We start from the raw sequence: 16,853 nt of genomic DNA, 5'->3' as shown, positions 1-16,853 counted from the left end.
GATGGCGACGGGTCTGCCGGCTCGAGCCAACAAACGTGTGCAAGACGCAGGCAACGACTATCGACGGTGAAGCGATCGCCGGACCACTTGCAATGGGTCGTCGAGAGGGGGATAAGAATACAGAAACGCCGAGCGGTAGCCCTGGACCCCAGCCGGTTCGAATATTTCACGGGCGGGAAAAAGGGCGATGGAGGAGGCTGTGACGAGGCTTCAGGAGGCGTTCTCAGCAAACACAAAACTGCCGGGGAAAAGCCTGTAGCTCGGGTCGGCGGCCGGGAGAAGAGAAGAAAAGGTGAGCACACAATGAAGGGTCGACGGAGTGGGAAAAGATTGGCCGCGCCCTGCCAGAATGCGCAACACACCCTCGAAACAGTCGAGCTTTGAAGTAGATGAAGAAAGACTGCAAAAGAGAGAATGGGGAGGATTGGAAGAGACCGGTTGGGCGAGCGGGAAATTGGTGGTTCCAGCAGTTTTCTCTTGTCACAGCGGCTGCAGTCTAGCTCAGGTACCTGACTGCTCAGGTTCCAGCGGGTGGTACAGGACAAAGGGCCGTTGGGGGGTCTCTTCAGGGCCTCTGTGGAGCGGAACATGGGCCGTCTCAGTGGGCTCAGCGCTTTGCAGGTGCTTTCCAGCTGGCCAGCTCAGGCGCTCGACGTGCCGCAACCCTGCTAGCCCTGCTAAGCGTCCCCAACTAACCTGGCGGGAAACAATGAACCCTACGGCGTGCTACCTGGGCCGCTTATCGGGGCTGGCTGGCTGGCAGCGTCCCACCCAATGGGGGCAGAAGGGGGCCATCCGGCAAGTCGGAGACGGCAACATTGGGAGAATTCATCAGCAGAAGCTCAAGTTGTCTGCAGGGACGAGCTACTATGTACTAGGTAGATCAAGAATCGATGCGTGGTGTTGCTTGATACACGCAGAACTCAATTGATGAAAAGTAGCTGAAACTTTCATTGTTTTGCTGTCAATTGTAGGCTTAACTTAAACCTTAGTCATACTTCACTTCGTACCCATTGATGTACAAGTACGGAGTACAGTACGTACCCAGTTGCCTAGGTACCTTGGTACGTGTCTGAGCAAGATCCATCACATCAATACATGTATGTACCTTGAATCATGCCGCCGCGATACTGGTCTCGGCAAGTCTACTACCTACCTAGGTATGTAATACTGGGACTGTACACCGTAACTTTGATCAATGCTTCCCTGTTCAGGTACAGGCACTGTACATCCAATGTATGTAGGTACCTGGGTAAGTTCCCCAGATCTATATTAGGTTATGCGCAATACAGCCGGTCTGGCTCGATAGGCGAATCTCGGGCAAGGAGAAGCTGTTCCCACCTCCGAGTACAAAACAGACTGCCAGCTGCCAATTGCACGTCTTCTGGCTTGCTCGTGTATCTGGATACGGCACAGCCGGAATCAGGAATCGTATGTTGAATACGAAGTGCAGAAAATACGTTGATGTCCGTTACCTGCTGTTGGGCCCTTCCAACGCAGCTCCCGTACCCAATGCAAACATGGACAACTCTCATCGTCACATCAATGATCAGCATGACCAGGTGACGGCCACCATCTCCGCATGAAACAACAACAGCAGCAGCAGCATCTTGACCCTCGTTCAGTCTGGGAATAGGAGGACTCTCACCGCCGCAAGCAAGTTGGCATATTGTAATCCTGCTAGTACAGTTTCTTACACGACCTCGACTGGACCCAGCTACGAGTATAAGCCCGCCAGCTTTCCAAATCAATCAGTCGGCAGCAATTGGCGTATTATGCATAATAAACGACTGCTAGCTGGCATGACAGAAGACGAGTTCCACATATATTCTGTACTCGCAGGCCAGCAACGTCAAACCAAGAGACCGGCGCCGTGTGGCGAGACAGAATTGGTCTTTATCACGCGGATCTCTGGCGGCTCTCCATTGTTTTGTAGCTATGGATTCCTGTGCTCGCTACTACTTGCAACAAGTATCCATCCCACGTATCACGTTGAGATTTGCTGCAGAGTGCTGCGCTCTGTCATTTGCGCGGTTGACACAGTGTCAGGCACCCTAATGGCATCATGCTGAATCAGGTTTTGACAGGAGCTTCTGTTGGGTGAAAAATGACGAGTCTCATGCAATCAAGCCTCTCTTGGGGAGGGCCACTCTTCTCCTCCATGTTCGGTACACAGGCTTGATCCACGAAATCTTGTAGTTGCGCAACCCTTGTTTGATGCCAAACACGGCTATACTGGTAGTATTATCCGCCGCTCGTCTCAGCACTTCACTGGGGCAGGGCGTCTTTTTTTTTTTTCCCCTCTTCTCTGTGAAGCAGCGACTAGTGGCTATAATAGTGTCCGTCGCAAACCCGACCCTTTTAGTCGGGACACTAACTGGTATCTACTCCCGCATGGGCGTCGGTATGTCGGGAATACCCGCTCTGCGAGACGTTTGGAAGCAAGGTCGAGAGAGGGTAAGTGGCCACTTCTTGTCATTGTTTCCACATAAAAAAAGGAGAGTCGCCTTACCGACTTAACAGAGGAGCCGTATGGCAGGCCTGAAGAGTGGGAAATGATCCGATTTGAGTCACGGATAAAAGGGTAAGGTTCCCGGTAACTCGGACCGCGCTCTGCGTCGGCAAACCCCGTTGAAGCGGCGTGATGACGGGCCAGGAAAAAGAAAAGAAAAAGCACTCTTTCGTTTGGACAAAGTGCTCTGATTTTAGCGTACTTTAAGGCAGACTCTTAGACGCGTCTGAAGTTGTCTTGTGTGACCGGCGGGGGTTTCCTTCCTTGGCATTTCCTCTCGGAATCCAGGCCAACCACGAGGCCTGTACGGAGACGGGCTGCCGGCTCAACCATATGATTGGCGCCGTGGATACTGACTCAGATGAGTTTCTAGAACGATGTCAGAAAAGCAGCGTCTTGTAGCATATGATTGCCATTGCAACCTATCCAGTCCCGCAGTATCAACTGCTATCTGTCTCATTCAGGGAATAATGGCCGTCGGTGTATCTAGGACTTACAAAAGATACACTAGTGAGCTCGACGGAATGCCAGTATTTTCATCCCCGTTGCTTGGATGTCATGCTCTTAGCTTTGACGCATGCCGCAGGGGTCGCCAAATCCTTCTCTTACTCCGAGTCTCAGCTGAGACATGTCCAGCTGTGTTTCACCTCTGCTCCCCGCATGTCATTGTTCCAGCATCAGCCACGGGGCTGGTCGGGGATTTTATGGCTCGTAACGGCAACATCCATGAATCGGGAGCCACGGCTCGCTTCCATCAGAGTGCTAAAAGTCGCCGGAAGGTCAGATGCTATTTGAAGACCAACGCAATCTCGACTCGCCAGGATATGCTTGCCTGGGCTGTTAAGAATATGAAGTCAGCACGATTCAGTGAAATGATCCAACAGGAACCGGCTATCGGTCGGCTACCTTGCAATTCTGTGGGACAAGTACCCATGTGGGCGCGGGATTGTCAGCTATACCATGCCATCCTCTCATTCCCACCAAGATGATATGATGAGCTGTTGCTAGGAATCTGCTCTGCACTGTGCTCTTCTTCTGTGCAGGTGAGGATATGTAGAAGGTTTGAAGGGTTTGAGAGCAGACAGAAATCTTTCGGGGGCCTTGGAAGAAGTATGGCGTCTTGTCTTCCTATTTATCACGCTTGAGCTGCCATTGCGGAATTGGGGCAAGAGTTCAAACATAACAAGGCCATTGCCAACATTTGGGTTAAAAAGACAAGTTTTAGATTTTCTCTCAAGTTCTCTTTTGGCGGCTCCTTTATTTCCGCCATCAATCAATTGAGTTTGAAACTACGAGGCCGCCCGCTCCTTACTGAAGGCGAGCGGGAAAGTCGTCCACGTGCGACTACGTCATCCGCTCCTCCGAGGCTGCGTCATGGTTGGCACATCGCGGGTAGCCACTGCCTAGAGCGGCGGTTGACGGTGGTTGATTGCGTGAACTCAATATCATCAAGATCTGGGCACGCAAGCTTGTTACGCAATAGGAGGCTAAAAACTTTAACCTGGCAGAGCATTCCAAGCTGCAATAAAAAGAGCCAGTCTCTCGCCGCTTGTATCGATTGCCATCGCAACAGTTGATCCTCCAGGTTCCAGAAAGAGAATTCCAAACTACGCTTGCCATCCGTTACAATCGAGTGCTACTCGTTCGACTTTTACATATCGGCATACCTTGTCTTTACAAAGAACATTCAGCGAACCTGCAACGACTTGCTACCGCCATCATGGGTGTCTGCGGTGCCGTACTTATCGTCATTGCCACCATCTTCTGTATGTCGCGAGAGATAACCATGCCAAATGCCAATTCGATGGATGCCTGCTAATCGTGATTCTCAGTCCCTCCGCTCGGCGTATGGGCTGTGGCAGGATGTGGAATGGGTATGTATTTTTTTGGGGGGGATCGTTGATACTGGCCTCTACCGGGTGGCTACAATAGAATGACATGCTGAGACGCTCTAGACATCTTTATCAACATATGCCTGACTATTCTTGGATACTTTCCGGGCCACATACACGCATTTTACCTCGAATATGTCTACTATGACCGGAAACAACAAGCCCGCGAGGGTCATTATCCGCCGCGCCGCGCTCCAGGCATCTACTCTGACAAGGTGCAAACGGGCGGACAAGGCCGTCGACAAGGCTATGGAACGATGGCGCCGGCGCCTGGTGCGCCTATAGGAGGCCCGGCCTATGATAGCCAAGGTTATGGTAACCAAGGTTATGCTAATCAGGGCTATGTAAATCAGGGCTATGGTAACCAAGGTCAGGGCAACCAAGGATACGCCTGAGTGTCTCTATTTCAGTAGGGAACATGGTTGTGAAATTGTGCAATGAAGAGGGGAGATGATTCAAGACGCAGACTGAGAGGCGCGGCTTCAACCGAAATGGATTTTGTAGGTCGACCTGAATGGTGTTGGGCTGAGTTGAACGGACACAAGTCGTCTTGAATGAACTTCCAAAGCAGGTGTCTAACCAATTTGGTTCAGAGAGTCCAGGCCGACAAGCTGTAGGCTGTCTATGAGTGAGAGCTGTTCAAGCTGAAGTAGAAATAATATTACCTTACAATCATATTGGTTATTGAAAACACCATTTGGATTCCTCGCGGTGGTAAGATGAGTAAGGAAAAGACTTGAGGATGACATCACCGCGGCCTTGCTTCACTCTCTTAGTGCTTCCATCTGGGGAATCTAGCCACGGAATATCTCGTCCGCAGATTCTGCACAGCCGGCCAGCAAGGCATTTCCAAGGCCAATCGGATGCGAGTGATAAAATTGCAAGATGCATTGGTCTGAAACACCTTGCGAATCATGCATTTATTACCCAGCATAAGCTGTCGAGTCAAGGTGCAGCGACGGAGCAGGAGCTTGAGATTTGACGAATTGGGCTCGAGCTTCCCCGCTCCCGCAAACGTGCCCCAACCTTGGATTTAAGAGAAGAAGAAAAGAAAAAGAGCATGGGACAAGGGGTCAGTTTACAAAGCACAGACACTGATTAGACGCTGGTGCTGATGCTACGGCTGACTACAGTAATACAGATAGACGACTGTGGGGGAGAAATGGCCAAAGCGCTGAAGATATGGTCAGAGTCTCGGAGTGCAGCGCTTCAATTGCCTGATCGCCATCAAGCTGTTGCATCGATCCAATTACCAACTGGCAGGCAGGCGTGATATCAATTTCTTCATCTCACCACCAAAGAATCTGCAGCACCTACATAGAAGGCAGCAGTGTCCACATCGGCATCGACATCGACCGTACCGTATAGTACATACATACATGGCTGTACATGTACCCTGTAAGCAATTGGCAATGGGCATCATCTCCCAGCGCCGTGATTGGCCTCGGCCATGCAAAACAGCAGTTTGTGTGCCCTTTGGAGCGCATCGCTTTGCGCTGCTGCTGTGCGCCTTTCCGCTTCAGTCGGCGAACACGTCGAGATGCCTCACGCCAGCCAATAGCCGGCGCCCACGGCAGCAAACAGCTGCGGCAGGGATGGCGAGGGCAAATCAGCCAGAAGCTGTGGCAGAGGCGAGCGGCCGGCGCCGGAGGCAGAAGCCCTTTAAGCGGCGGCCACGACGGTCGTGCAGCTTCGCATATGCCATGCTTATGCAGCTTGTGCATCCGTCGAATGCGTGAAGCGTTTTGCGCTTTTGCGTGCTGTGTTTTTGCTCCGCCCACGCCTGTTTTGGCGGTTTGATCTGTTTCTGTTTTGGCGCTTGGTGTCGTTGTCGATTTTAATTTGCCTGGCCCAATTATCGCGTCGTGTCGTGCCCCCTCACTGCGACTTGCTCGCTTCCATCTACTACTACTACACCATCGCAGCCTCGATAAACGCAGCCTCCACAGAGAGATAGAGAGAGAGGGATAGAGAGAGAGTCTGTCTCTCTGCATCATCTCTCCCGCCATTCTCCCTCGCTTCGTCCAGCTTCGCCACTACCACCACCCACCAACCACACCACCATCGCTTGCTTGCCACTGCCACTGCTATTTCAAGCACCCTCTTGCAGCTGCAGCTGCATCTCTCTGCCTTACTCTGCCCTTAGTCCTTGTGTGAGACTCCGCCAACGCTACAGTCACTGTCGTGCCACTCTCTCACTAGCGAGGGACACCCTACGGCCCTACCACGTATCCGTATCCTCCTCTTCCCCCATCCCATCGAAGCCAACCCAAGCCAAACCAGACCAAACCAGGCCTGGCCAGGGACCTTGTCCGAACGACACGAATGCATTGAGTGCTCGGAGCTGCACAGCTTGCATGTTGCCGCGCCCGATGTCTTGCTGAGACCCTAGACCGATCGTCGCCGATACCCAACACCCAATACCTCTCCCAACCTGCCTGCCTTACATATATTGTATTTAACCACCGATACACATCGCTCAGCCCATCATGTCCTTACCCCCCTCTGGCCCTCAACCGCCGGCAGACCAACCTCTACCTGAGCCTCATCCTCAGTCTCGGCCTCAGTCTCAACACCAGTCTGAGCCTCACTCCCAGCTCCAGCCTCAGCCTTCATCTCTTGCGCCGCCTCGGACATCCACCACCGCCGAACAACGTGCTGGTGGCAATTCCTTCCCCGTCTCCTTCAGGCGTTCCATCCAGCCCAATCCGTCCCCGACCAGCCTCGTGCCGTCTACCGCTGAGGGCAAGCCGATCCCCGTCGATGATTCGACTGTAGAGTACCGCACCACCGCTCTCCGAGAGCTCAATCACAACTTTCCGAGCCATCGTTACGCCAAGTCGACCGGCGCCCAAAACAGCACATACTCGGAGCCCGTTATTGTCCGAAGCTATTACCCCCCGCTGCCATCAAGCAGGCCGTCGAGCTCGTCTCGTGGTCCCATTGTTCACGGACCATCCGTCTCCGGTCCTGGTGCCGCCTCCGGATCCCAGGTTAGCCGATTTGCCGAAGCAGTCGCCGGTGTCCCTTCTAGATTCGTGTCCGGAGAGCCCGGCATGTTAAGCACCATGGTGTTGTCCTTTGGAAAGAAACCCGTAAACGGCCGTGCCGAGGATGAGGCCCGCCTGCCCCCAGTGGACGCCTTTAGCTTCAAGAGCTTTATGGCCAATATCGAGGCCCAGGGCGGCGGCGTTGCTGGTGATATCAATGCTGATCTAGACCGGATTGCCGAGATTTGTGCCAGGTCCAGGTACTCGCTGAGCAACCAATACGAAGTCCATTATACTCCCCATGGATCTGGATCCTCTTTCTTCAACTCCTCGACCCAGTTAAATGATTCTCAAGGTCCAACCCTGCAGGTAGTCTCCACGGACGACGAGCAAAGCGTAGGAGCATCAACCCGTAGGAGGAGACGCATGGCTCGAAGGAATAGCAGAGCCGTAGGCACCTTAGAAACCATCATATCGTCCAGTCGCTCTTCGGATGAGGAACAGCCTGGCAGGAAAAAGACCGCCTCTGAGATCGCTGAAGAAATTCGCGGCCGGGCGGCACAAAAGAGTTCGGCCCACTCCTCTCACAGCAGCTCTTCCAGCGAAACTCTTGATGAGCGAAGAGACACGCACCAAGAGGAGGCAGCGCCAAAGAAGTCATCATCTTCCCTTGCTCTCATTGATGCCTCTACTAGGCTTAACGGCGCGGTCATGGATTCTCCACGCACATCAGCCACCGGCCTCGTCAGTGAGCCGGCGCGGCCACAAGAGTCGACAAGTCAGCTGGAAATACGCACAGTTCCAGGAGAGCTTCTTGAGGGACCCCCTGTTGTTCTTGTCAAGGAGACACCCGCTCCCCCCAAGCAATATGGCCTCTCTGTTGCAAAGGGGGCCATTACGCACACTAGGACGGACACTGCAGGCAGTGGTATTCTCTCCATGATCAACGGCTGGATGCCCTGGAAGCCATCTTCCAGCGCATCCGCCCATCACAAGGGTCTTGCCGAGGGGAGTCTCCGAGACCTCTTAAAGGTAACTGATTACAAGGGAAAGGGGATACTTCAATAGCCCCTCGTTGATCGGTACCAAAGAGATATTATATAGATGAATGGGCGAATGCTGGGGCTAAAGAGTGCAGATGGACAATGGTTTGTCCACAGAAACGATGAACATGATACCAAACAAAACAGGGTAAAGAGGAGGAGAACACAGAACGACCCTCTGCATCTGTTTATTCTCATTTTTTTTGGCTGCTTGATGGGATACGTGCGTTTGGAAAACGAACTTGTGATACCACTTTATGATGAAATTCACTGATGATGTTATGACAATGGGACGACTCTCTCGGAGAAGTTTGATTCTTCTCTTCTCTTTTCTTTCTTTTTTATTTCTTTCTCTTCTTCTTTTTTTTAGCTGGCCTATGAATTACGCGAGGCAATGGGCGGATTTTACGCACTTGAACTTCAGGACACTCGATGCATATACATATAGCCGGAATGAAAATTGACTTCCAGTAGCACAGTACACAGCACAGCTTTTTGTATCGTCGTAACAGCTTTCATATATTAAACTTCCCACCAGAAGACTGAATCTTCTCTTCTACATGCTCCCAAAGCCGTAAACAACCACGCAGAGCCAATGTCTGCCATGCAATGCCATCTCCCCCCCTAGGAAAAACAAGCTTTCCACGTCCACGAAACGCCAGATATACCCTTTTGAACACCTTTCGAGTGGGAAGAAAAAGAGAAGAAAAATAAGAGAAAACGTTCATGCCACATGTACGGCATTATAACTACATTGACAGCGTGCCGTCTCATCGTCAAGCATCAGGGCCAAAGCCCACGCCGGAAGGGGAGGAGCTGGGGTGAGGAGGAGGAAAAAGCCACCCTATATATCAAACAAGAAACAGAAAATCACAAGATGCCCTGGGGGGAAAAAAAGGATAGAACCACCCATTTATTCCTTCGTAGCTGTCGTTGTAGTTGCTGCTGTAGTAGTGCTGCCTCGATTATCCGCCGGCTTCTGATCGACGTGTATCCTCTTGGCGCTCCTCTCGCGATCATGAGACTCTGTGACGCGTTTCTTGTCCTTTTCGCGGGAGCTATCCTTGGCTGCTTTCCGAGCCTCCCGATCTCGCCGCTCGTTTTCTTTTCGCAGGGCTTTGGACTCAAATTCGTGCCAATCACCACCAATATTTGCCAGCCTGTCGTCGGGGGTCAGTAAATCAAACGCATTGCCGACAAAATAGCCAGTCTTGAAGGATATTGGACTCACTCTATGGCCTGCCTTGACAGCGGCTCTTCGGTAGTGAAATATGCGTGTTGCAAGATCTTGGATGCCGTGGGCCTCTTTGCTGGGTCGTAACAGAACATGGATTTTAACAAGTCAAAGGCAGCTGGAGAGACTCTGTCTTTGTATTTCTCCGCAAAGACATTCTTTCGTTTGGCAGTTGGTCGGAGCAGCTCGAACCAGGCCATATCTGTAATTCCAGGCCAATCATGGCGGGTTGGTGTCCCGAGGATATTATATATCTTGTCAAGCTGGCTGAGCTCTGTTCCATCTCCAGCAAAGATGGCAAGTCGGGTGAAAATCTCCACCATGACACACGCGGCACTCCAAACGTCGACGGCAGCGGTATACTTCGTTTCTCCCAGTAGGAGCTCTGGTGAGCGATACCAGATTGTAATTACCCGATTCGTGTAATCCAGCTGGTGTCGCTTCGCATAAAACCGAGCCAGTCCGAAATCCGCCAGCTTCAATATTCCCTCACTGCTGACAAGAATGTTTGCAGCTTTAATGTCCCGATGGAGGACGCCTCTCTCGTGAAGATAGTCTAAACCTTCGAAAAGCTGTTTGGCCATGTGCTTCTTCTGGGCCGGGTCTAGCGTAAAGGAAGGATGGTTGAGCAAGCCTGTCAGATCATGAGAGAGGTATTCGAAAACCATGAAGCAGTCATTCTTCTCTACCATGACCTCCTGAAGATTGACAATGTTGGTGTGCCTCAGCGACTGCAGCAGTTTGATTTCTCGGACGGCCGTCACCGGAAACCCGTCTCTTTCACCCTCCATGCGAATCCGCTTCAGAGCAACGAGTCCTTTTGTGTATACATTGAGCCCCTTGAATACTTTTCCGTATGTTCCTGAACCGACAACAGACTCATTTCCGGGTTTTCTAAAGAACACCGAGTCGGATTCGATCAAGTCGTCAGGGAGAGTCGGTCGAGGTTTCGGTCGTTTCATGACCTTGATCACCTTGCGCGTTCTCGGTGCCAATTTTGGTCCCTCGGGAGGGTTCCTAAACTCCCGCCGGGAGCGTGCCGAAGACGGCTCAGTGGGTGCACTTGGAGGAGGTTCTCGATCACGGTTAGTGGTTTGGGCCTGTTGCACAGGCTCTCTTCTTGGAGGTGCGGCATTGAATTTTTGGGAAATCTCAGGCTTCGGAGTCGCAGGCGTTGGTTTTGAAGAGGGCTTAAATGCAAAACTGAACTTGCCAGCGCCACTGCTCGGCTTGGGGGTAGGCTGTGATGAAACTTCAGTACCATCCTTGGATGCATTCATATGGTTGGTGGGGGCTGATGGCGCATCGTCCGGGTGATCCAAAGAGGCATTTTCATTAGCATCAGTGGTCTCGATATCTGCCGTGGCACCCGCATCCGCGTCCGCAGCGGTGGATCTCCGGTCTACCTCTTCATCTGACGGAAAACCATTGTTTCGAGGGGGAGGGCCAGGCGGCGGCGGCGGCGCCTGGAATGCAGGGTTCCTAGAAGTGCTTTTGAAGCCAGAGCCACGATAGCCGCCCCGATTTGCAATGGGCGCACCACGAAAGCCACTCCCACGATGACCCCCTCGATAGTTACCCTGAGGACCAGTGGGCGCAGCATAAGGGGGTGAATGCAGCGAATTTGCATGGTAATGATTCTGTGATCCATTCTGAGGAGGGCCACTGGGAGGGTAACTGCTGCCAGCGTGAGCATACTGGGGGGGATATTGCCTGTTTATTTCCATTAGCAAGGATAAATACAAATATCCAGCTTTGAACCTACTGCTGAGCGGAGTATTGGTGATTCCAGCCAGAACGGCCTGCGCCGTATGATGACGGAGATGGGGAGTTGTGAAAAGAGCCCGAGTTCTGGGGAGACTGGGAATATCCTCGAGGGTCATTGCTGTGGTGGGATTGATGTGAATAGGTGGGGTTGTATCCTCCTCGGTAACTACTCCGAGACGTCATGTCGTCGTCGATGTCGGACCGCGAAGCGTGATGCGGTTCGGAAAATTCTTTGCCTCGTTTTCGATCACGATGGGCCTGGGGAGATGGAGGCCTTGGGTCTCGATTTGCTTGTCGGTAATCGGCGTCGACTCGGGACCGGTCGTCAGCAGCAGTACGGACCGTCAATGTTGGCTCGGTCACACGCGATTGCGAACCCCTGCGATTGGAAAATGATTGTCGACTGCTGGCAGGTGGTGGAGACCGTTTCCGCGATGGGCTTCGAGGGGCTTCGGGTTTGTGGCGGTGCCGTGAGTCGCGTCGGGAATGTCTCCTGTCGGCCTCGGATCTTGCTGGAGAGTGGGAGGGAGATCTATGTCTTGAATGGTGGCGGACGTCGTCCTCGACTCGGGAAGGAGATTTGTGGGAAGAGCGATGGTGACGCGGTGAGGAGCCTCGGCGTTCGGTGGAATGGTGTCTTCGTCGCTTGGATTCGGGCTTGGACCCTTGATCTCGACTGCGCGGCGGCGGACTGTGCGCTTTCTTGTAGCGTTTCCTACGTGACGAGCTCAAAGACCGGCTGCGGCTGCGGCTCCGACTTCTGTGTCGCTTGGAGGACGACGGTGAGCCGAGCCCCCCACGGTCACGATCTCGGTCTCGATCTCGATCTCGGCCTCGCTCACGGCTACGGCTACGGCTGCCCCGAGTTGTCCTGGCTTTGGCCTCAGAAGAACGCGCCTTGCTCTCACGATAGCGAGGGATCAAGTCGTCCGAATCGGCAGGTGGGCGCGAAGATGCAGGCCGCTCCCGCCGGGAATAGTCCCGGCTGCGGTCTCGTGAGCGATGCCGGTGCGCTGGCGCTGAGTCTCTGGGGCGATGGTGCTGGCGAGAGGCGTAATCCGAGCTGTGACGGGCCCCGTGGGGAGGAGATCCTGGTCGATCCGAGGATGTCACTCCTCTGCCAGATCGAGGCCGTTCTCTGTAATCATAACTTCCTCCGTCGTCTCTCATGGCAGCATGTCGAGGGCGACGCGGAGGCGATGTAGTCTGCCCCATTGGGACCTGCACCTCGTTTGAGTTTTTAGCGTCGCAGCGCTGCTAAATCGCCGCACCTTAGCCGGAGGAGCAAGGGTCGAGGCATGTCCCCGTCCCACAGCCTGGGACCGACGGCGAAGCAATGAGAGTTGTGAGGGTAGAGTGCAGGGCAGTAGAGGGAGGATAAAAGAAGAGAAGAGATGGAGAAAAAAAGAAAGGCGTCATGGGGCCCCGGCGCCGCAGGGCCCGACATCCCCCCAGAGCTGAACGCCGTCATGATGGTTTTTTCGCGGCCGTCGTTGGATGCCCTGAGCCTCAACCGTGGCTCTTCCCCAAAGCAGCCCATCCCGAAATCCGCCACGCCCAAAAAGCCACCAAGTCTCCCGGACATGCACTTGCAAGCTTTCACCGTCATGGCAGTTTTTCTCATGCACCTCCCCTTCACTTCATATCCCCAAGACATGCAGAAGACAGCCCACTACTGCCAATCATCTCGACTGGCCAGAGCATGCTCAAGCCGTCATCAACCAGCAACAAATCGCTATATACGTATCCCGGCGGATCATTTACGAGACTTACCGTGGGCATCAATCGCCGTTCTAACCCTGTCTGCCACGCATCTTCGCCGGCTACCTCGTGACCGTCGATTTGTGATGCATAGTCCAAGTGAGCGAGCTGACCACGACGTAACATATGTAGGGATGAAACGCGCAAGTTTGCGGTTTTAGCCCGCTCCCCGTGTCGCAAGTCTTCTTCTTGTTCCCTCCTTTGTTCCTTTTTTTCTTCAAATAAAGAAAAAAAATCATCCCCCCTTCAGCAAAATAGCCAATCATTATTCAGGATGCTTCAGGGCTGGTCAGCGTCACCGTTGACGCTGCAGCATCTCAACGGTATCCAAGTCAAAGAAACCCCTGCTCCAAGGCTATAGAGAAAGAATGCCGAGCAAGCAGAGAAATAAAATCTGGGTCCATATGAGCCGCAAATGGCCTCCATACCGCCAAATCCGGCACCCAGAACATCTGACAAGACTTCTCGACAAGCGAAAGGCGACAATTGATTGAAAAATAAGTCTGATGTTGAGAGCGCAATATATCCGCATGGCCGGGTAGCGATTTATCCGTCTATGCAAAGTCGATTTCTCCTAGAAAACTAGCCATCACACGGTGGTGCCGTAGGCGTGAAGGAGTTCGCAAATGCACAGTGAGGCGATTTACAGGTGGTTTGTTGCGACGTAGACAATAAGGTTGTGGTGGAGGATTGGCGAAACTTCATCAACGGGTTGGCGGTATTGTATCATGCCTTCTTCGAAAGCCCCAGCGAGCCCATACTTGATCAGTGGGCCGCATCCAACGTATCGGCTCGTGTAGGGAAACGATATTCCGGGACAAGGCTCCAAATCGCTCGTCAGGGAGTCAGAAGCTCCCGGCTCCTATTCACACTCCCCCCGCTCCTGGCAGGCAGTGACATAGAGTCCCAGAGAATAATCATGGCTCTTACTCTCCAGACGATTTCGACAGCCACAGACGTCGCATCTTGTTGAGCGTCGATGTGGACTCGTTGCGTGGTGATGCTGCTTTGCATGGTAGAGTCTCTTTCGTGCGAACCCACACCAAAAAGACGGCTAGATCACGTGATGGATCCCGTGCACGGCGACGGAGTGCCTTCCCAACACATACTAGTCCCATAGTGGGGGTGCTTTATTTTGCAAAATGCCGGGAGTGATTACAGCATCTCAGCAGAGGTACCTTCTGTAAATCGAATCCGCAAAAATTGGCAAGCAGTTCAATATTTGCTATAGTCAGCACTTAAGAGGACGGGAACTTAAGATGATGTGGCTAAGACACAAAGCACCTTATATACAGGTAGAGAGTTGATAACGCCCAGTAAACTCAAGCCATTTAGATGGATGCTGCAGTAAACAACACGAGCAATATAGTATTGCGATGTATCCCAGTCACTTCATGTCTTAATCTGTAGCACTCTTGCCCTCTTAGCATTTACTTGCCGCGGTTTAGTGAACGCGCAGCCTCGGAACGTGGGTGGGCCCTGCAGTTTTTGATGCCAAATGAGTGATTCGTACCTCGCTGTACGGTGTACTCTCTGTTTGCCAGGTATTGCCACCGCCATGGGCGTACTGTCTACCGGGCCAACAGGGATTCCGCGTCAAGGACACTCTTGCATGTGCAACCCTCGTTATCAAGAAGCGGGCTTTTTCCCTCCCTGCGCCTATCCCATCTAGATAAAAATTCAAGTTTTACTAGTTATGTCGGTAGACGCCGGTTTTGTTCTAGATTGAACTTCCCCCTACTGCTCTCTTATACACCTTCAAGCCCTTTCTTTGTGACAATACATGTGCCTCGGGCTGCGCAATTGGGTGATTCAATCGTTCAAATTCACAGCAATGGAGTGGCTTGGGAGGGCCAAGATTGAGTTCACTCATTCGCCAACTCCAAGGACGATCAAGGAAAAGGATGGCAATGAGACGGATCTCCTCAAGATCTGCGAGTCAAATACGCCACCATGCCAACTAAACCCACTGTTATTCAACGGCCACCTCCAGACAATCTGGACAGCAACGAAGCCGCATGGACCCCTGGTTTATTACAAGCGCAAGATCTTCGAGGCTGAACACGAAGCCTACGCAGGGTCCTTTGCTGTCGATTTTGTCGTAGAGCCTCACGATGGTCGAGACGAGGGCCTACCGCCCCGGACTATCCACTACTCGGAACAAGAGTTCGCCAACATCAGCTCGGATGATGCCAAGCCTATGCTAGTGGTGCTCCATGGCCTTTCAGGCGGCTCTCATGAAGTTTACCTGAGACACACAATTGCTCCTCTCCCAGCACAAGGCTGGGAGATATGTGTGGTGAATTCCCGAGGCTGCGCAGGCAGCAAAATCACCAGCGGCATCTTGTACAATGCACGGGCAACGTGGGATATCAGACAGGTGTGTTTCCCCCCCTCAGAATCAGTTGATAAACACGGAGAGCTGCTAACAGATTCACAACATAGACGGTCAAGTGGCTTCGGAAGACATTTCCAAACCGCCCGCTGTTTGGCATTGGCTTCTCCCTCGGTGCCAATATTATAACCAATGTAAGTACCAAAATCTCAATGTCTAAAGCCCTACCCCCTAGTTTATCGTTTCCATATGCAATAATAGCTAATCTGTCCACCAGTATTGCGGTGAAGAGGGTTCGGATTGCCTCTTCAAGGCTGCTATTGCCTGCTCAAGCCCCTTCAGTCTGGATATTGCGAGCAAAACAATGACAAGCACCCTTATTGGAAAAGAAGTCTACAGCAGAGTAATGGGCAGTAAGTTTTCCTCCCAAAAATGCACGCTTGAACCGAGTCATAACCCATTGTAGCTGCCATGAAAGCCTTGATTGAGAGACACAAAAAGGAGCTTAAGCAATACACCAACTTGGATTTCGCTGCTATTGCAAACACCACTTACTTATATGAGTTTGATCGGCAAATCCAGTAAGAACGCCTCTCAATTGCATTATCCATATGTTTTATACTTATAGTTACCTAGATGTCCCACATGGGGATACCCAACCGAAACCGCTTATTACCGCGACGCTTCTTCGGCCGACGCCATCCTCTCAATCAAGATACCTTTCCTAGCGATCTCAGCCATAGATGATCCCGTACGTTCTTCTCTCCTAAGAATACTAAAGTCTCGAGAAATTAACACTTTTTGTAGATTGCGGTCAAGGAAGCTATTCCATTCGAGGAGTTCCGTCAGAATCCCAACACTATTCTGCTCACCACATCTTTGGGCGGCCACTTGTGCTGGTTTGAAACTGGAGGATCTCGTTGGCACCCTCGTCCGGTATGTATTACTATACTTCCACCTCTTAAGTGAAATTAACATCCAGAGAACCCATCGCCACTAACATGACTGGTGTAGGTGTGCAATTTCCTGAACCATATGGCATTCAAGGTTGATCTCGATAGTGTCGTGCCAATGGATTATCCCGCTAGAGCGCAGGCGTTTTCGGGCTCTGATTATGACCCAATGAGGCGTAAGATGAACATTGTGCGGAGTTAGGAGGCATTGCGCTTTTTTTCCCTTACCAGATAGACAAGATTATGAACCGTATAGAGAGACATAAAAGTAAGAGATGGATGGGTTTCCTTAATAGATAGGCTAGAATTAATACACGATATATGCGGCTTCGGCAGCCTTGGCGCTTGATCCATCTTCTATAACCC

At 52.1% G+C, this 16,853-nt stretch overlaps 4 protein-coding genes across 4 annotated transcripts; 3 read left to right on the top strand and 1 right to left on the bottom strand.

Moving 5' to 3' along the window:
• Positions 1-4,006: 4,006 nt before the first annotated feature.
• On the top strand, positions 4,007-5,091 carry TRIVIDRAFT_85823 (uncharacterized protein; the record flags this gene model as incomplete). Its single annotated transcript, XM_014105949.1, has 3 exons — positions 4,007-4,278; positions 4,345-4,386; positions 4,468-5,091. 3 exons carry the CDS (start codon positions 4,233-4,235, stop codon positions 4,797-4,799), a joined length of 420 nt encoding a protein of 139 aa, XP_013961424.1.
• Positions 5,092-6,893: 1,802 nt separating this feature from the next.
• TRIVIDRAFT_33650 (uncharacterized protein) lies at positions 6,894-8,462 on the top strand (the record flags this gene model as incomplete). The annotated part of the gene is made up of 1 exon (XM_014105948.1): positions 6,894-8,462. One exon carries the CDS (start codon positions 6,894-6,896, stop codon positions 8,460-8,462), a length of 1,569 nt encoding a protein of 522 aa, XP_013961423.1.
• Positions 8,463-9,664: 1,202 nt separating this feature from the next.
• CCK1 (serine threonine protein kinase CMGC group) lies at positions 9,665-10,633 on the bottom strand (the record flags this gene model as incomplete). The annotated part of the gene is made up of 1 exon (XM_014105947.1): positions 9,665-10,633. One exon carries the CDS (start codon positions 10,631-10,633, stop codon positions 9,665-9,667), a length of 969 nt encoding a protein of 322 aa, XP_013961422.1.
• A 4,400-nt stretch (positions 10,634-15,033) lies between these two features.
• On the top strand, positions 15,034-16,689 carry TRIVIDRAFT_35097 (uncharacterized protein; the record flags this gene model as incomplete). Its single annotated transcript, XM_014105946.1, has 7 exons — positions 15,034-15,579; positions 15,645-15,728; positions 15,812-15,947; positions 16,001-16,115; positions 16,171-16,285; positions 16,342-16,470; positions 16,549-16,689. The coding sequence occupies 7 exons, from the start codon at positions 15,034-15,036 to the stop codon at positions 16,687-16,689; spliced, it is 1,266 nt and encodes a 421-aa protein (XP_013961421.1).
• Between the last annotated feature and the right edge of the window lie 164 nt (positions 16,690-16,853).

The sequence above is a fragment of the Trichoderma virens genome (assembly GCF_000170995.1).
Source record: "Trichoderma virens Gv29-8 chromosome Unknown TRIVIscaffold_1, whole genome shotgun sequence".
Lineage (NCBI taxonomy): Eukaryota > Fungi > Ascomycota > Sordariomycetes > Hypocreales > Hypocreaceae > Trichoderma > Trichoderma virens.
This window is presented reverse-complemented; position numbering and strand designations above follow the sequence as displayed.